The sequence below is a fragment of the Ixodes scapularis genome, unplaced genomic scaffold (assembly GCF_016920785.2).
Source record: "Ixodes scapularis isolate PalLabHiFi unplaced genomic scaffold, ASM1692078v2 PGA_scaffold6__148_contigs__length_123643588, whole genome shotgun sequence".
Classification (NCBI taxonomy): domain Eukaryota; kingdom Metazoa; phylum Arthropoda; class Arachnida; order Ixodida; family Ixodidae; genus Ixodes; species Ixodes scapularis.
This window is the reverse complement of record NW_024609881.1, coordinates 45780372-45797162: the sequence shown is the minus strand read 5'-3', so window position 1 is coordinate 45797162 and position 16791 is coordinate 45780372. Positions and strand designations below refer to the sequence as shown.

The 16791-nt window shown below is 46.0% G+C and overlaps 1 protein-coding gene across 1 annotated transcript; it reads right to left on the bottom strand.

Moving 5' to 3' along the window:
- Positions 1-11065: 11065 nt before the first annotated feature.
- On the bottom strand, positions 11066-15781 carry LOC8034897 (leucine-rich repeat extensin-like protein 5). Its single transcript, XM_002410701.3, has 2 exons — positions 15770-15781; positions 11066-12205 (listed from the first exon to the last, which is right to left on the bottom strand). The coding sequence occupies exons 1-2, from the start codon at positions 15779-15781 to the stop codon at positions 11066-11068; spliced, it is 1152 nt and encodes a 383-aa protein (XP_002410746.3).
- Between the last annotated feature and the right edge of the window lie 1010 nt (positions 15782-16791).

Sequence of the window (16791 nt, the reverse complement as noted above, 5' to 3'; positions counted from 1 at the left end):
ATAGAATCTAAAACCGCCGGAATGCCGCTTTCAATAGTTTCATTTTAGGCTTTTTGACATGAAAATGTTACATTCACTGTACGTTATCCCTCTATATTATTGAGAAAACATGTGCCTTGGCCATGTCTTTATACTATTTCTATGAAAGCAAGACTTGACCACTAAGAAACATCACTTGGGAAAAGAAACTCGACCGTAAAAGGGTTATCGAGCGCATCGCTGTCGGAGTTGGAAATCACGAGCTTTCGGAGAAGATGCAACTTGATACGGAATTGGCGCTCGATAAAGCTTGACATTCAAAAGTTTCAATAAACAGCCAAATCGCTTTCCACCCATCTCCAGCAGAGCCTGTTGACTGGGTATCGACGTCCTTTAAAAAGAGTGAAAGTCAGGGGAAGGCAACGGGAAGAGAGAGGAAACGCAAAGTCCCCTGATTCCAGTCCACCTGCTAGTGAGAGCGCCTGCTCGTGTTGGGACTACGGGATACATCAAAAAGACAAGTGCCCCAAGCGAAAAGCAGCATGTAACAAATCAGACTTGTACGTAATCCGTTACAAGTAACGAAACTACTTGTAGTCCCTTACATTTATCCGTTTCTTTATCTTTTTCGTTATTCAGGTACCCACTTCGCCATCAGGCATTACAGTGGGGGGGGGGGGGGGGGGGGGGGGGGGGGGGGGGACAAACAATATAGAGACACACAAAAAACTCACACATTCAGTGCGTGAAAGAAGGCGTCATTGGAAGCTGTTGAGACAACGCGGGATGGAAGAGAGTTTCAATCGCGCGCGAAAAAAGAGTGTCGCAGTACGTCACCCTTAAAAGAAATTTCTCTAATTTTTAAAGTATGGTCGTTCTTACTGGATGCGTAAAAGTGCGCTTTCATATATTTATCTTTTTCTACACCGGTTTTACCATAATAAATATCGTGAAAAAATTTGAGACGGAGGTGCTTGTTGCGATCTTTTAATAATTGCCACTTAAGTTTTTGTTTCCACTCAGCCATAGTTAGTCGCCAATCGTAATTATTTAAAACAAACATCAAAACCAGATTTTGTATTTTTTTCAACTTTTTGTATAGAAAAGGCGGTATAAGGGTCCCAGACAATGAAAGCCTATTATTAATTTTGTAAAGGAATAATTACATATTTAAGCAAAGAATCGTAAAGCAATTTCCTTACTTTTTTACTTAAGGAAAAGATTGTAATCCGTTGCATTTTTGTTTTAATTTGCAGAGGAAAATTTTGGGAACTTTAAATATTGACAAAAAATCGTAATTTTGTTTGCTGTAAGGGCAAGCTTTACCGGAATCCCACTGACACCTGCATTTACAAAACGCAAGGACTGGCATTCTTTAGATGCTCAAAGTCTTTATCTTCACGTCACCTAAAACCTCGACTAAATTCGATTTTTTTTGTGTGTGTGTGGTTGGGTTATTTGCAAGTTGTAACTCGTCAAATTGTTCGCCCACGACGAAGTGGAAAGCACACTGATACAAAGAACTGAACTCTGCGTGCAAACATATTAGGCAAACTCCTGAGTTCAAAATGTCTCCTGCCAAAACAAAACAAAAATATAAAAAGTCAAAGTGCACGCGAGCTGGTGTAGCAGATCCAGACATGTACAAATTACTCAAGAAAGGTAGTTAAGTTACTGAGTATCGACGCCAAAAGTAATTGGAGTAGAGTAGAAATTACGCATTTGTAATAGTAATTGAGTAAACTACTAACTACTCTAAAAAGTAGCGAGTTACTTTGAAGCTACTTTCGAAGTTACTTTTTTATATTTTTGTAGAAGCAAAATGAACAGGAGTTTTGATCAAAGAAAAACCCTGCGAGCCTAAAATAAATGCAGTCTATGTATGGCTTGCGTTTTCGCCAAAATAGTTTATTCGCTCGGAGAAGCAATTGACTTTCAAAGTTCTTGATAGGAGAATTTTCTCCTTTTCCTTCTAAAGACGTCCCCAGCCCAGCTAAATAGACGTTCCACCGTGGCACTGAATGGAACGGCAGCGTTGAATTTGAGAAACAGGCTGTGCAGGGTCGGGTAAGCGAGTGTCGGCATCTTAGGTGTCTGTTACATTTAGGGGCCGGGATGCAAGTCTGGCAAAGCACTTTATTGCGTGGTGCAACACAGGCAGCCTCGGGACCAGCAACTGGTGGTACATCAAATCGGGGCTCAATGTATACAGATAAGATACACCGGACGCAGGCGCACAGCACTCTGACGTCAGACATAAAAGTGCATACTTCATGGCATGCTGTTATTATAAACACGCAGATACGACAGTGTCCATGACGAAACATGTGAGGTTTGCCTCGGGTAGAGGGTCGTTTATAACAAACTTTCCTCCTTTTTTCTTTTTTCTTCGTCAAGTTGAGATTGTTATGACTGGCCCCTCTTTATTCCGACGTCGTTCTGAGAGTACGCTGAGCGAGTGCACCAGACCGTCAAGGGTTCAAGTCTCGCGCCACGACGATGAGATCATCCGGACGACTGCGCGTTCCGTTGTAGTGCTAGTGCTCCGCTACTGAAAAAAAAATGTTTTGGTTTAACAGATGATGGAACCGAAGTATACTTCGGATTAATTGTAACTCTAATTAGTTACATTTAGCCATAGGTAATTGTAAATGTAATTCCTTACTTTTTTTGTAACGAGTGCAAGTCTGTAACAAATACAGAGCCACTGGTTTCTATATACAGGTTTGCAGAATTTCTTTAGAACTCTTTTTTATAAAGCATAACACCGTGTAAAATCGTGTATCTTGGAGAAATATTACAAGAGCCAGAGCAAATAATTGATACCGCTGCGTCACAATAAAGATGGTCACAAAGAAAATCAACCCTGAGTCAGAGTCAGAAATGCAGGGAGGTAGAGGGACTCCTTGCCGGCAACGACGTTCTCACCGTAAACTTCGGAGCTCAAGCATGAGTTTAGAGAGCAAAACCAGATTCTGCGATAGGAGCTACGTATTGTTATTCACTGCAATCAGGGTCTGAAGAAAAGGGTGGAAAAGCTGCAAATAAAAATAACTCAAATAGAATTCCCCAGTCACATAGGAGGAGCTGAAGACTTCAAGACGAGAAGTTAGCTAGCAAAGAAAAACACGAGCCAGAACGTTTATACGAAATTCAGCAGGATATTGAGGAGTTAGCTGGCAGGCTGGAACAAATGCAAAAAGGTTTCCAAAATATGCAACAGAAGAGTCTGAATGTCGCTGACAAGTTGAAGCTAACTCTGAAAAAAGTTCGGCAGATTCAGCAGGACAAAGGCAATATCTATTAAGAAAAAAAAAACTTTCGAGGCTATGCAGATGAGCCATAACAATTTCCATCCCACACCAATGCCTGTGAGTGAAATGGACATGGAATCAAATCAAGTTTTATTTCTTGTCACATCTCCTTACACGACAACAGGGGACTTAGGACAAAAAGCTGCTGGGTAGCAGCTTGATGAAGGTCCCAACTCCCGTGCAGTTCGGGACAGCAAAAACGTAAATAAAAACTCAAAAACTGAAAGAGAAAACTGAATATTACAGAAATTTAGACACATTTTATTCAAACGTTAGGTGTAATGAACACTTTAGGCAACGAAAAAACGATACCCAACAATAAACCATGAGAGCGGTCAGCAAATAAATAAAGAAAGCCCACAGGATAAAAGCAACGCAAGTATTCAAAAAGTCATAGAGAAAAAAATAAAATTTACTATCTCTTTAGGTGAAAGTGCCTATAAATTTATACTCTTTTTGTTCAGAGTGTTTAGTATGGTGGACAAATTAAAATGAAGCGTCTGATCAAGGTAATTTGTGGGGATGGACGGATTACCCATGGCTGATTTTGCCTAAGGTTGCTCAGGATGATGCGAAGTTTTAGGTTAGATAAATGAGTATAATAAACGTTGTTTTCCTGAATAAGATACGATACGTTGTTAAAAGTTTGAACGCATTAATTTTTTGAATTGTTTTTTTTTATGTTTAGGGCCTTAAATAATGATGTAGTGGGATGGCGAGAGGGAACAGAAGATATTGCATGTACAGCCCTTTTTTGTAAAAGGTGCTACTTTGTCAGGTTGGTTTTGGTTGTGGTGCCCCAAATAAGGTTGCAGTAATTTAAATTGGAACAAACTAAACATTTTAAATGGTTAATTTAATATGAGTAAGAACTATTTTTTTAAACATTGTTATTAAGCCAACGCTCTTGGATAGCTTTGCTTGGACGTAATCTCTGTTATCGCTTTCGGACATCGAATCGACTGCATGCAGGGCACGCAGTCCAACAGTTGTTAGACTTGTAAATTAAGTTTAGTACTGAAATGAAAATGTGCTGTTAGGCTTTGATAAAAAAAATGATAAAGCATTGTGAATCAGTCATCGAACTAATGAAGCCACGTCCATCTTCTTCAGATGTTACACTTCAGCAGATTGCGTCGGCCACTCCGAGTCGCAGCCACATTTTGCACTCTTCATGTAACTTCCCTCGTACGCAAAGACAGGAGCTGCTCACAACTTCAAAAGAGGTGGGTACTCCTTGCTCTTAACGATTCCGTCCCACATCACATGGGTATAATACGAAGAAAAATCACTTCAATTAAGGACAATACCGGATAAACGTCTCCGCGGGCAGTGTGTCAAAGTACTGCCCCGCAACATCGTGTCTGTGGTTGCTGTAAATGAGGCAATTGACCCTGATCGACCAGGTCGGAAGGACAAGCCCCCGGCCACCTGTCCCAATTTATTTGACACAGACTTTGAATGCATTCGAGCGTTTATTCGGGTCATGAAATCCGCTTGGTCCCTCGCGTCGCGGAGAATTCAAAAGTGAATAAATAGCTAAAGGAAAGAAAAACGATGTCGATATGAGGCACGCGAAGTCAGAGACGTCGCCAATTCGTAAAGATTATAATCGAATAATCTTGGAATGGCTCTCCCGTGGGTTTTCGCGCGCATAGGATTATCCTTCTCGTGCCATATGGTACAAGAACGGCTAGGACTTTAAGGTTAAATGAGATCTAGATATCGTTTTAAGACGAACCTAAGCGAATGCGCCACCGTGCATGTAGACTCTTAGAAAAGAGTAACTCACTCCTCCTCGACGTCTCATTGGTACAACCATTATAAAAATTCATTTACGTCACTAATTCGCGGTTGGTGATTCGCGAAATTTGTCTAAAATCGCTGTGGTGCAATACGTTCAAAACATATCATTGGCGCAGCCCAGATATAGCCTTAGTTTCGTTTCATCAGTGGACAAGACGGAGCAGATTTGGGGCTTTTCGTATTAGCATTAAGGCAGAAATCGGCTACGTAAACCTATTTTTCTTTGATACGGAGCTTAAATTAACAAATGAGCGTCCTATTTAATGGATTCCCGAGTACGAAGCGGTTCATAGGTTAAATGTTCCGTTCTGAAAAACGAGCCAAGCAAACGTTAAGAGGAGTACTTGAGATCCGCGGAAGCACTGAAAACCCCATGGTCACGAGCATCGTCAATAGTTCAAAGCGTGCGACGCGACGCGCATTCAAGGTTTGCAACCTTGAATAGGCCCCCTGACCGAGATCGGAACTTTTTTGCTTAAATTTTGATTCGAAGCACCTCGGCTATAAACTTTGACATCGCCTCATGGGCGTTATATATCAGTGTTGGCGGTTAGTGCCACCCTGCTGAATTGCAAAGCACCGAGCAATGCTTGCTCTTTTTGTCTGAGACTTACGAACGTTCTGGCTATATGCTGAGCAAGTCGAGCAAAAGGGGTTTTGGTGCATTATATATAGAAAATCAATAAATAAAGTTATAGGAACTGATCACCCGTGTGACTGAGCTACGCCCAGTACGTTGTACTCTCTTTAGTGGGTGAGCCACATCTCGTCCATGAATTCCTTGCCCACTGTAGATCATCTGGTAGTTAGCCGACAAAAACAGGCTACCCTTCGTGATATTTTTTCTCTCGTTTCTCGAAGGATGAGTCCTCATTCGTTAAGAACAGGTGAATTTCCGACAGCCGCAAAAAGAGGCAACGCAGTGATTTCTGCGGCTGTACTCTGTTCACCCCTAAGGTAAACAAGGTGGGAGCTACGCTCTCACAGGGCCAACCAACCGCCTTTCCTTTCATCTCTTGACCCCGCTCTTTGCGCGTAGATGAGGGCAAAGTCAAAAAAGGTAAATTGGGCGTTTAGTGTTTATACAGCGTAAAGTCTGCCTGCCAGGACGGGGCGACACTGGTTTACACTGTAGATGAGCAATTTTACCTGTGCAGTACGACTGCTAACCTGCGGTCTTTAACGTGCACCACGCAGTAGTGATACACAACCGCACGCCGGTACGATGCTAATCCAGATCGAAACGGGCAGGGGTGGGGCTCGAACCCAGGACTCTTTAATATATACTTCTGTATCCACCTGTAGCTCATGAGGTCAAAAAAAGCAATCACAATGCAATATTCGATATCTCATATTTAAAACTCGAAATTATGATGGAATATGAAAACCAAGAGCGAGCAGCGGTGGTTGTCACTACCTTTTATAGCTTGAACTACCTCACCTCGCTTTTTTCTTTTCTTTTTTTTCTTTTTAGTTTCTCCTCTTTTTTTTTTCTTTTTTTTTTTTTTTTGTTTTATACGCGTGACATGAGGAATTGTCTTATGAGCCGGCGGAAAACTCTAAGCTGGTCGCTACTTCTTCGCCATAGATATATAGCTTAAAAGAACGACACATACGCCCATTATAGTTTTTTTTTTCCTACACTGCCGTAACGACGTAAACTTCGTCCCCCAACCTTGCGTCAATTTTCCACCCGACCTGCCGCGCAGATGCCTCGGCGAGAAGTTTAACAGGGTCACTCATCCGACAGCAAGAAAGGGGAGAAAACCTAATCGAAAGCGAGAGAGAGAGTGGTAGTTGTTCCGCTCCTCTTGCTCTAGGGGGTCCAGTCGGAACTGCTTTCGTCTCATGCTCCGTTTCTTGAACTCAATGGCCCCATTGAAAGATGCGGGTCCCGTACGCTTCCTTCCTGCTCGGAGGACTACGCTATCGCTGCGACGGGCGTACCTGGAATTGGACCTTTTTTAATTTTGTTTTCTTCCTATTCGTTCTTATCGGAAGGAAGCCTCCGGTAGCAGACGATGATATAAACGTGTCGTTTGTGGAGACCGCTTTTGTGAACCGCCTCCTACGCTCTGCCATCTCCGTTCACTGTGCTCTGGGACGCATTTTAGCCATTCGGGGTAGCGCTCTTTTGTAGGGGGTCAGATGCCGTGTATAAGTTCATACATAGCCTCCTCTATACTCACAAGGCCTGGCAGTTGGACGACGGAGCCATAGAGTGCACGGTCGCAGATTTGGAGTGCGAGGATCTGGTAGCGCAGAGAATTTCTCGGGGAACCTGGACCTCACCGCACAGCGTTTGCAGCCGCGAGGACATGAAACATGATTTTCAAACCCGACGAGAAAAGAAGCGGTAGCGCGTGGAACGCGAGGAACACGAGCCGACATTCCATCGCTCGGGAAAAGTGAGTTTCGACGTCTCTCCGCAGCGGGGCGCCCGTCACGTGGCTTTCCTCTCATCCGTTGTCTGCCGGTCTACCTTTTCGATTTCGGCGGCCGCTTCTCGTGGCAATCTGGCAGGCTTTGTCAATATAGGGGAGGCTATCGTTCATAGCTCAGCGACTCTGCACTTTTTGCCTAGATGGTAAACGCTGGAAAGGTTTAAATGGCCCCGTCCCCTACAAGCAGCGTTCTGGTTTTTAGTGTCCCGTGCAGTCTTGCAGAATAGAGCTTGCTCGTGCCAGTGTGTGTTTGTGGGTTTCTTTGTGTGTTTTTTTTTCCCGTGGTAACTGTACGTATTTCCTTTGGAATGGTAAAATCTCGCCACTTCGTGACACGATGCTTGTTTCTATTTTTTTGCGCTGAAGCAGGTTAGATTGGTGTCTCCTTGCTCGATCTTTTCATTTGGACGGATGGTTCACTGCCATTTTTAATAACGCCTCAGTGGATTTCCTGAGAATTCAAGCTGTCGGCATTCGAAAGGTTTTCGTCTTTGTTGAGAGAAAATGCAAAACAAAATTGTAGGCATTGTGCGTTTTCCTCGGGCGGTGTCGAACTTTAACCTCTGCCCGTAGTGAACATCTTCTGATGCAGTCATTATAAAAATAAATAGCAAAAACTAACTAGAAAGGGATGCATCCACACCCACAGCGTAAATAAACTCCCCCGTGTCACTTTCTAACGCGGTCACTTTTAAAGCGCTCTATCATGGGGAACCGCTTCCACCTGTTCGGTATCTATGGATGTTGTTTCCTCCTAGCTCTTCTTATCCTTTGTCTAACAATTCCTGAGGGTATTTCGTAATATCTAGAAAGACACGTATCCCGTATCACGCTTCCGCAGCTCCAGGCGCGTTTCAGGCGAAATGACAGTTAAGGCCGTTACGCACATACGTCGCAACGTTAAATTAACACTACGAACATTGCTTATTTCACGCTGACTCCAACGTAATTTATTGCTTATGAAGCGAGGTGTTAGTGTTGTATCACTCCTATTGCACGAAGTCAGCACTGCACCGTCAAGGTCAGTGCAATTTACAGCACTCACTGATAGTGCCAAGGTAGCGTTGTGGTGTTTGCTTGAACAGGCCTTTATACTTTCTCAACGTCTAGAATCGAAATCTTAAAGGTTCAAACCTTTGCGGCAAGGGAGACAAACATTTGGGCGCCCGATCGCTGGTGCATCTGAAGCGCAGGTTAAGAATATGCCGCTGTTGGCTTAAGGATGAAGGTTGAAAAGGATGTCGTCATTACAAAGTGGGGGTCGTGTAATCGTCTACTGCTCGATTGTGGCAGTAAAAAGGCAAGTTTATCACTCTTAAAAAGGCGATGCAACATTTTTTTCTACTTTCAATAAATACAGCTTCGAATTATTCCCTGACATTCAGGACATATGAAACATACGTTACTTTATTTCTCTACGCAAATGGCAGTCGCAGAAACAATCCGAGAAAATCGAATACCGTTTACCCCTTCAACTCTCAGCCAGAAAAGCCATCCACGTGATCTGAAGCCGATTATATTCCGCCAATGTTTTTAACGTGGCCACACGTTTGGGTCGACGGAGCACAGATGTTGGTACAGCACAGGGCGATTTGGCACGAGCAACTAACTACACGAATGCGTGTCGAGGCGTTGATTATCACAAGCCGAAATCGAATGCCTACGCAGAGTTCATTTCCACTGCGCGAGCAGTATTTAAATATTGTCACAGCAGGGATCGCAAAGCTTGATGACGCACTCCTAGGGATCGTATTGCTGGCATTGTCCGACATCTTTAGATTAGCTCAGTTTCGAAACTGCTCATTGACGATGCTTGCACGACCAGTACACCCATCCTCTTCAGTCACCAAGACTCGCCTCCCGTCCTTCGACGCGCCAGACCGTTGCTAAGATAGTTGCAATGTAGCCTATGGAGTACGTACGTTTCGTAGCACAACGTCTAAATATCGTTCCGCCGTGCTATATCTAACAGACAGTTATAAAACAAAAGTCTAGATGGCGCTTCAAACGACGAGAGGTTGACTGAAGTCAGCGAGGGAGGTTACCTCCCTCCGCGGGAGTTCCACAACTGAGGTAATCTAGTAACGTTGGCATTGTCCTCAGTGCTCCGCCATTACGTTTTGCGAAGGAGAGACCGAGAGAGAAGGTCCGCTTTGATCCTTGGAATTCCACCGCGACTAAAACGCTTCTTGGTCAGTGGCGTTGCGTTCGAGTATTCTTGGGTCCCACTAGTGCCAGTAAGCTGGTGTAAAGTGAGAGACGTGCCTACCCAATATCGTTGCAGAGCCCCTTTAAGGAGCTCCCTCAAATTTAAATGTGGGAATGATTTCCAGAGTAGTTGCATGTGTCGAATAGTAATTTCAATTCCATGAATATATTATACTGTGTCGTCTGAAAGGCCTATTTCAAAAAGATTGAAATGACCTACTTGCGAAGTATTTTCAAATTGTCTGCGTGGCGTAATCCCCAAAGTGGGCGCCTCCTTTATTGAAACAGCGCATAACACCCTACCCTAAATTTAAGGGCCAAGTTAAATAAAAAGCTATCAACATATTTCTAATATGTTCACTGACTGTGGCCAAAACATTAACTCGTCAGCCTTTGGTTCGACGGCCTGAAAAACAAACTAAATTCCCGTAATATAAGTAAGTCTTCAACAGTTATGACTTTGAAAACATTGCTGAATGTCGCAAGGTTGCAAGAATGGCTTATCTTGTTAAGGGAGTCATCGGGATATGCGCAATGGTTTCCAAGCAAGCCTCTTTCAGATGTTTGTCCCGCTGAAATTCTTCGTTGAGTATCCGTGCCCTATCACAGGAATTACCCTTCTAATTTATTCAATCACGCGACGCGAGAGTTATCAATGGTAACGCTCCGACATTTAAATAATTTCAGCACACTTTCAGCTCTTGGCCCTCTGCGCCACGTTAGTGTTTGCTTCGTGCATGCTCATGCAGAACAAGATGAGGCTTAGACGTAGTGTATGTGAAAAATGTTTTACTCAGGCCCATATCAAAAAAATAAAGCAGGAGCTCACCGACCGTGATATTGATTACTTTAGAGACCATAGTAAATCTATGACACAAAAATTTACAAGCAGAGCGCTGAAAAACCACCTTACCCTTCTATGAGTAGTCTAGTTTTTAAAGCTTTTCATGAATTGAAAAAAGCTATCAACAAAGCACTCTTTTTCCTCGTTACTCGCTCTGCGCCCTCACAGCTGAGACTCTGCCGCCTCAGCCGGGGCATGCTAGCTTCAGTAATTGGCTGAGTGACTGTGAGGCTCGCACTGAAAACTGAACTCCGTTTCATCAAGTCGATTAGTCACGTGTCGATAAAAAGAGTTCATTGGAATGTGTCCCCACAGCAGGCTAGCCCGAATGATCTTGAATGGCACTGCCTTCACGTTCACCTTAGCATTACCACACAATACTTGAAGCACGAATTCTTTTGAAGCAGTCACAGGAGGCAGCAAGATTTCAAGCATCATCTCTAGCCGTCCCAACGACTCCGTGATTCAACTTAGGACTTCTTTCTGTTCACCAGGTAGTGACGACCGCCGAGACCATTGTTGTGCCCTCCGATCGTGGTCCCTGCCCCAACGTTCTGCTTGAGGGCGTTGTTAGCCATTCCGTACGCAACACCTCCACTGTATCCAACGGCCACCGGTGCCGCAGACACAAGAGGCCGGCCTAAACCTACCGGGGCCTGGACAACACCTGGATACGTCGTGAACACCTGGCCATGGGGGGAGTAGGCCGCCGATACCGGAGCGGGATACATCATGAAGACGTGTCTTGTCACCGGAACTGGTGGCGGCGGTCCCCTGTAGGTCGTCACCAGGGCGCTCGGAGGACCCGAAGCTACGGTCCCCGGCGGCGGGTGGTGGTACGTGGTTGCAGTGAAAGCGGTCTGTGGTGGGTAAGGCAGTCCGCCCTGGTACGCCAGGACCTGTCTCGGAAAGGCAGCCGCATGTGGTCTGTACGCCGACAGGTGAGGCGGCAGCGCGGCTGCGTAAGGGTTGTGGTACACCTGGCGGGTGAAGGTCACGGGCAGCGGGGCCTGGTACGTGTAGGTGGGACGTGGTAGAGGAGGCTGGTAGATGACGGCTCCGGGCCGCAGAGGTGGTGCAGCGAACACGGCTCCCGTGGGAGGCGCCGGCACGACATGCTGAGGTGGTGGCGGTATCGGACGCGAGACCGCTACCGCGGCTTGAGGAGGAGCGGCCAGGACCTGGGGAGCTGGACGACCCACCGTTACCGCGGTCGGGGGTGCGGCTCCAACCAGGGCAGGTGGAGGAGGAGGACGGGGCGGTGAGGGTACCAACGGGAATCTGGCTGCCGTGGCCCCCGTTGCCGGTTGCGCCACGGCGACGGGGAGCGGCGGAAGTTTGACCACCGGCGGTGACACAGCAGCACCAGCAACGGAATCCTTCGCTCCAACGGTCACTGTCAAAGTGGCTGGACCCCGTAGCCCAGCGGGTGCAGGCTGAGACACAGCGACCGGAGTTGCAGAAGCGACGGCTATGGTGGCGGGTGGTGCGCTGTAGACAGCGTCTCCGGGAGGCGCAAGACCTCCGCCGATGACGTGGCCGAACCCGGTGCCGTAGTTGAGGTGTCCGGCCAGGGAATGGCAGATGGCGCTGAGCGCCACCGCTGCTCTCTGTGAAAATCACATCCTTCGTTATATGCCGCTCTTACCATTGAAGAGAAAGGTCCTATCTCCTCTATTGTGGTATTTGTCCCCATGATCTTTGTCCGGCCCTTATGAAGGATAGGTGTCACTACTGCAGATATTCTGGTACCTGAAAGCATCTATATCCACGGATTTCTAGCAGCAACACATAGAATGTGGTGCCAAGGTAGCCGAACCACCCATAGTCAATGACAAGGTAAGAAACGGATCGAGTCGTGTTCCGAATATTTGATTATCCCTTCGCAGCAAATTATATTTTGAGTTAGCAGAATAAGGATGCCGGAGAACGACTAACGAGGGTGAAAATAAGCTGCGCACTTCGTTTCTTAACTTGACAGTGGCGATAGCTAAAAACACTTAGATTATGCTCTCGGTATATACAGCGTGTCCCAAGCGGAACTTTCGCTGTAAAACGAGCGGGAGAAATCGGCGCTTGCACATAGAAACTCCGAACTTTCAGCGAATGTTCACTGAGTGGGTCAGTTTTAGCGTGTGAAATTTCAAAACGTAGTTCTCTTTTTGTTAAGATCATTAGGGCAAAAACCGCTTGTCGAGTTCGAGGACGACCGAGTTAGCGACGATATCGAGTTATTGCGCCATCTTCGATAGGCGCCATGAGCAGACGACGTACTCTGCAGTCTGCTCGCTGCGCCTATCAACAGATGGCGCCACCAGTAAATAGCCTCGCTAACTCGATTCTCTACGAACGCGCCCAGCCTTGACTTCTGCAAAAATTTCGCTCTCGTTTTTTGCAGAAAAAAAAAAATTACGCCTTCAACCTTCACACTATAAAACTGAACAGTCCAGCGTACATTCGCTAAAAGTTTGAGCAGTCTATGTGCAGACGCCAATTCTTCCGGCTCCTTTGCCAGGGGAAGGCCCGCTTGGGATAGCCTATTCGTAGCCATAAGAAAAAAAAAAAAAAAAAAGATCAAACCAATTATAAAATTGCATTGGACTGTCCTGTCGCCCAGTAGGAAAATGCGCATTAATTATTCCAAGCGAGGGAATTTTCTGCTGTCAGCGTTCTGACACTCCTCGCTTATAATTGACCTGGGGTCACAAGGGAAGGATTTCCGCAGTGAATGCACTTCAGCCCGGGCGGTGCATGCGCCAACGCTTTTGATCTCAATCATTAGAGGTTCGCAATTTATAATCTTAGTCAGCTTAAGTAATGTGGGGTATCGCGCGCGCGATCCTATTATTATTTCCAGAACCATCCAGGTTCTGATATTATAGCCAATAAGACAGTCGAAAAATAATTCACGTAATAAGAAGCGTCAACTTAATAATGTACGCCCTGCGTTTATTAGGCTGCCTGTGACAATAGTTCATTACCATACTAAATAGCATCTTTTTACTGCGAGAAAATAGTTAAAAACAATATATGCTTCATTTTTTTTTTTTATCAATTTGGAGGTTACGAAAAGACAGCTATCTAACCGGAGGGGGCATTCGCACACCGTTATTCGCGTAGCTTTGACCTCTTAAAGAGTTTTAGGGAACCGTCTTTCACATCTGATACGGCACAAACTGCGCATATGCAAGTCTTCTGCTCGTAGCGCATGCGCAGTTCGTACCGGAGGGCCAACAATACCGTATCGGATGTGCGAAAACGGTTCCCTAACCCTCTCTGTTAACCTCGTGGTATACCGATGACGGAACACCTGTCAACATTGCCTTCGTTTTGTAGAGCACATGAAAGACCTGAATAACAAATGAACAAGTCGTCCTGCCGTTCCGCAATATATTGAATGGCTCCTTATGGGGAAAAATATACTGTCATACTAATATTGCTGTTCTGAAGTGCTTTAGCCTCGTTATTTTGTGAATCGCCTTTTCTTTTTTTTTTCTTTTTTTTTGTAGAAGAGCTTATATAATCAAGATCTCGAATGTTGCTGATTATAGCATAGTTAAAGCAATTGTAAGATGCTTTGTAGAGCTATTTGAAAGAACTATAAGCCTGCCCGGTAAAGTGCCGATAGTTTTATATAAATCGCTTTACCCCTTGAAAAGCTGAAAGGTCTGAAATCCCGGTTCGCGATCCATCTTTAAATCAGTCCTTATGAGACTGTCGTAAACTCTAGCCATAGCCTCATTCCCCAGCAGGGTTTCTGTTTTACGGACCGCCGACCTTGAAGACTCCTGGACAGCCTTCCGTGATGCGTTTGTGGTCCAGAGGAGTTTTCGAAATCTCCGATTGGCCAGCCTCCTTCTAGTGTTGGCAATGGTTGATACCTCGCGTGTTTCACAATACACAGTACGTGATGGAGTTTCCGAGAGAACATGAAGGACGCAGCACTCTATGACGAGGTATACCGCTATCACCCGTCCCACTACGCTTAAGCTTGGGGTTACGATGAATACACCGGACTAATTTGCCAAATTGTACGCTACCAAAATAGCTCACATCATATTTAAAAAATTTTAAATCTGGTAAGAAGATTGTGTTACTTCTCGAATGAACGATGACCACTTTTCACCGACGGCACATCAACTAGAAATATTCCGTCAACATGTAGTACCCACACTTCAGCTTCAACGATAGGACACCATAGAACAGACTTGTGAGCGAACGATTTTGCTAAAGTTGTTCCACAAAAGATTCCTTTTTTTTTTTTGTGATCAAAATAGCTGCCTGTTGTGCAAGGGGCACTAAGACATTGGGGAGTTTTCGCAGATCGTTTCCCGGTTGTAACGCAACGCTCTCCTGAACCCGCTCGGAGATCCGGAACTCTGCGTACAAGGCAAGAGGCGCGCATGTGCAGTGGCGGCGCGGAACGGATGGGAGAAAGCGGTTTACGAAAACTTCCGTTTAAACCTTTGTGGTCGATGTCGCGACAGATTTATCGCACCGAACCACCCGCAATCTCGAACATATATGGAACGTCCGCATTTCTCATACCTTGTGGTGACTATGGTGGGTTACCCTAGCAACGCGGTTCCTTCATCTGCACCCCTTTCCAGCACTTACCGCCCACGGCGAAAACTGCCTAATCACGTGACTGCGGACGCACACTCGGCGTCTGATTTTCCATAGGAGAAAGCTACTGCGCATGATCGCTACCCGCTCCTCAACTCAGCGGACAAAGATGGCGGCAGGATGCAAAAGGCTATCATTGGAGCGGTCTACACGTATGTGATTACGAGACGCTAAAATTTGTACCCTCGTTTTAGCCGTAATATTTTAAGTTATTTTTTTTTCAACTATAGTCACTGGGAGTTCAAGAAACCCAGGGTGTGGTGAACCACGTGCATCACATTAGCGCTCCGCATCCAATCAGATTGTAGCAGTTCCCGATAAGGTCGCCGAAGAGCCAATCAGGATACAAGAAGCGTGAACATGATAGACCAAGCCCCGCATTTCTTGTGGTGTCAGCGACCATGTCAAAAATACTGAACTGTTTGAAAAGTGAATAATGATGCTGCGACACGCAGCCACCGATCGCTGGAAGAGGACGGCTCCTCCCTTCTGCCACGGGACGGGAGAAGAAAAAGTCACAGCGGACGACGAGGACGATGACAACTTACGAGCCAAGACATCGTGATGCGAACTGAAACCGGCGGGACGTTGCAAGCAGTCCGCGACTCGGCGAGCCCAACTGGAAAGTGCCGTGCCCTAGTTGGGCGCTTTTAAAGGCGTCCCGCCCAAAGCCATAGCTCGCCCTAGCCCGGTCGTGCCCGATTGGCGAACACCGGCGAAACTGGCTTCCGTTCGTTCCGCTTTCCAACGGCCCTAGAAGTCCCTCGTCGCCCGTGTTGCTTCCGTCTGCCTACCCTTGTTACCGGTCAGGAGGAGAGCGCACGTGACACTAAGGTGACTCCACACACACGCACACACAAACAAACACACACGCACACAGCACAAAGAAACAACGCTGCGTGTCGAGCGCTCCCGTGCCATCCGTGCTTCGAGCGCGCGCTTCCTCGCCAGGAGGTCTCCTCCTGGGCGGTGTGTATGTTTTGTTTCTGGTCTTGCTCTTGTTCGTGCTGTACTCCTCTCGTTGTGCTTGTCGTTGGTCTTTTACGTGTCGTCGTTGTTTGTTTGATTCGATATTGCTATTGGCGTTTGTCGAGGTATTCTTAGAGAGCCTGGATTTGAGAGGGGAGCAAGTCAAAGAATGGACAGCGTTTGCTATGTGGCGTGCAGGTTCGTCTGCTCAATTTGCAGAGGTTGTGATGGCGTCAGAACGCCGGGTTCTGATTGGCTCTGATTGAAAGCTACTAGAAAGGCATTAAGACAGCTACATCGAAGTCTACCTACTATCCTTCAATCAGAGCCAATCAGGGCTCGGCGTTCTGACGTAACCCCCAACCAGTGCAAAAGAAGCAGACGAACTTGCGCTCCGCATTGCATGGCGGACGCTTCCGGCGCGGATTAATTGAAAGTGCGCATGTTGTGATGAGACGAGAGGGAAAGCAAGAGGAGCTGTGAAAAGGCTTGCAGGCGATCGACGCTTTTGACTCCTCCTCCTCGCAGGTTGTCTATTGCGAACGCGGCCCACAACCCACGTGACCTCGATCAAGCAGTTGAACAGACTGCGTATTTCTTT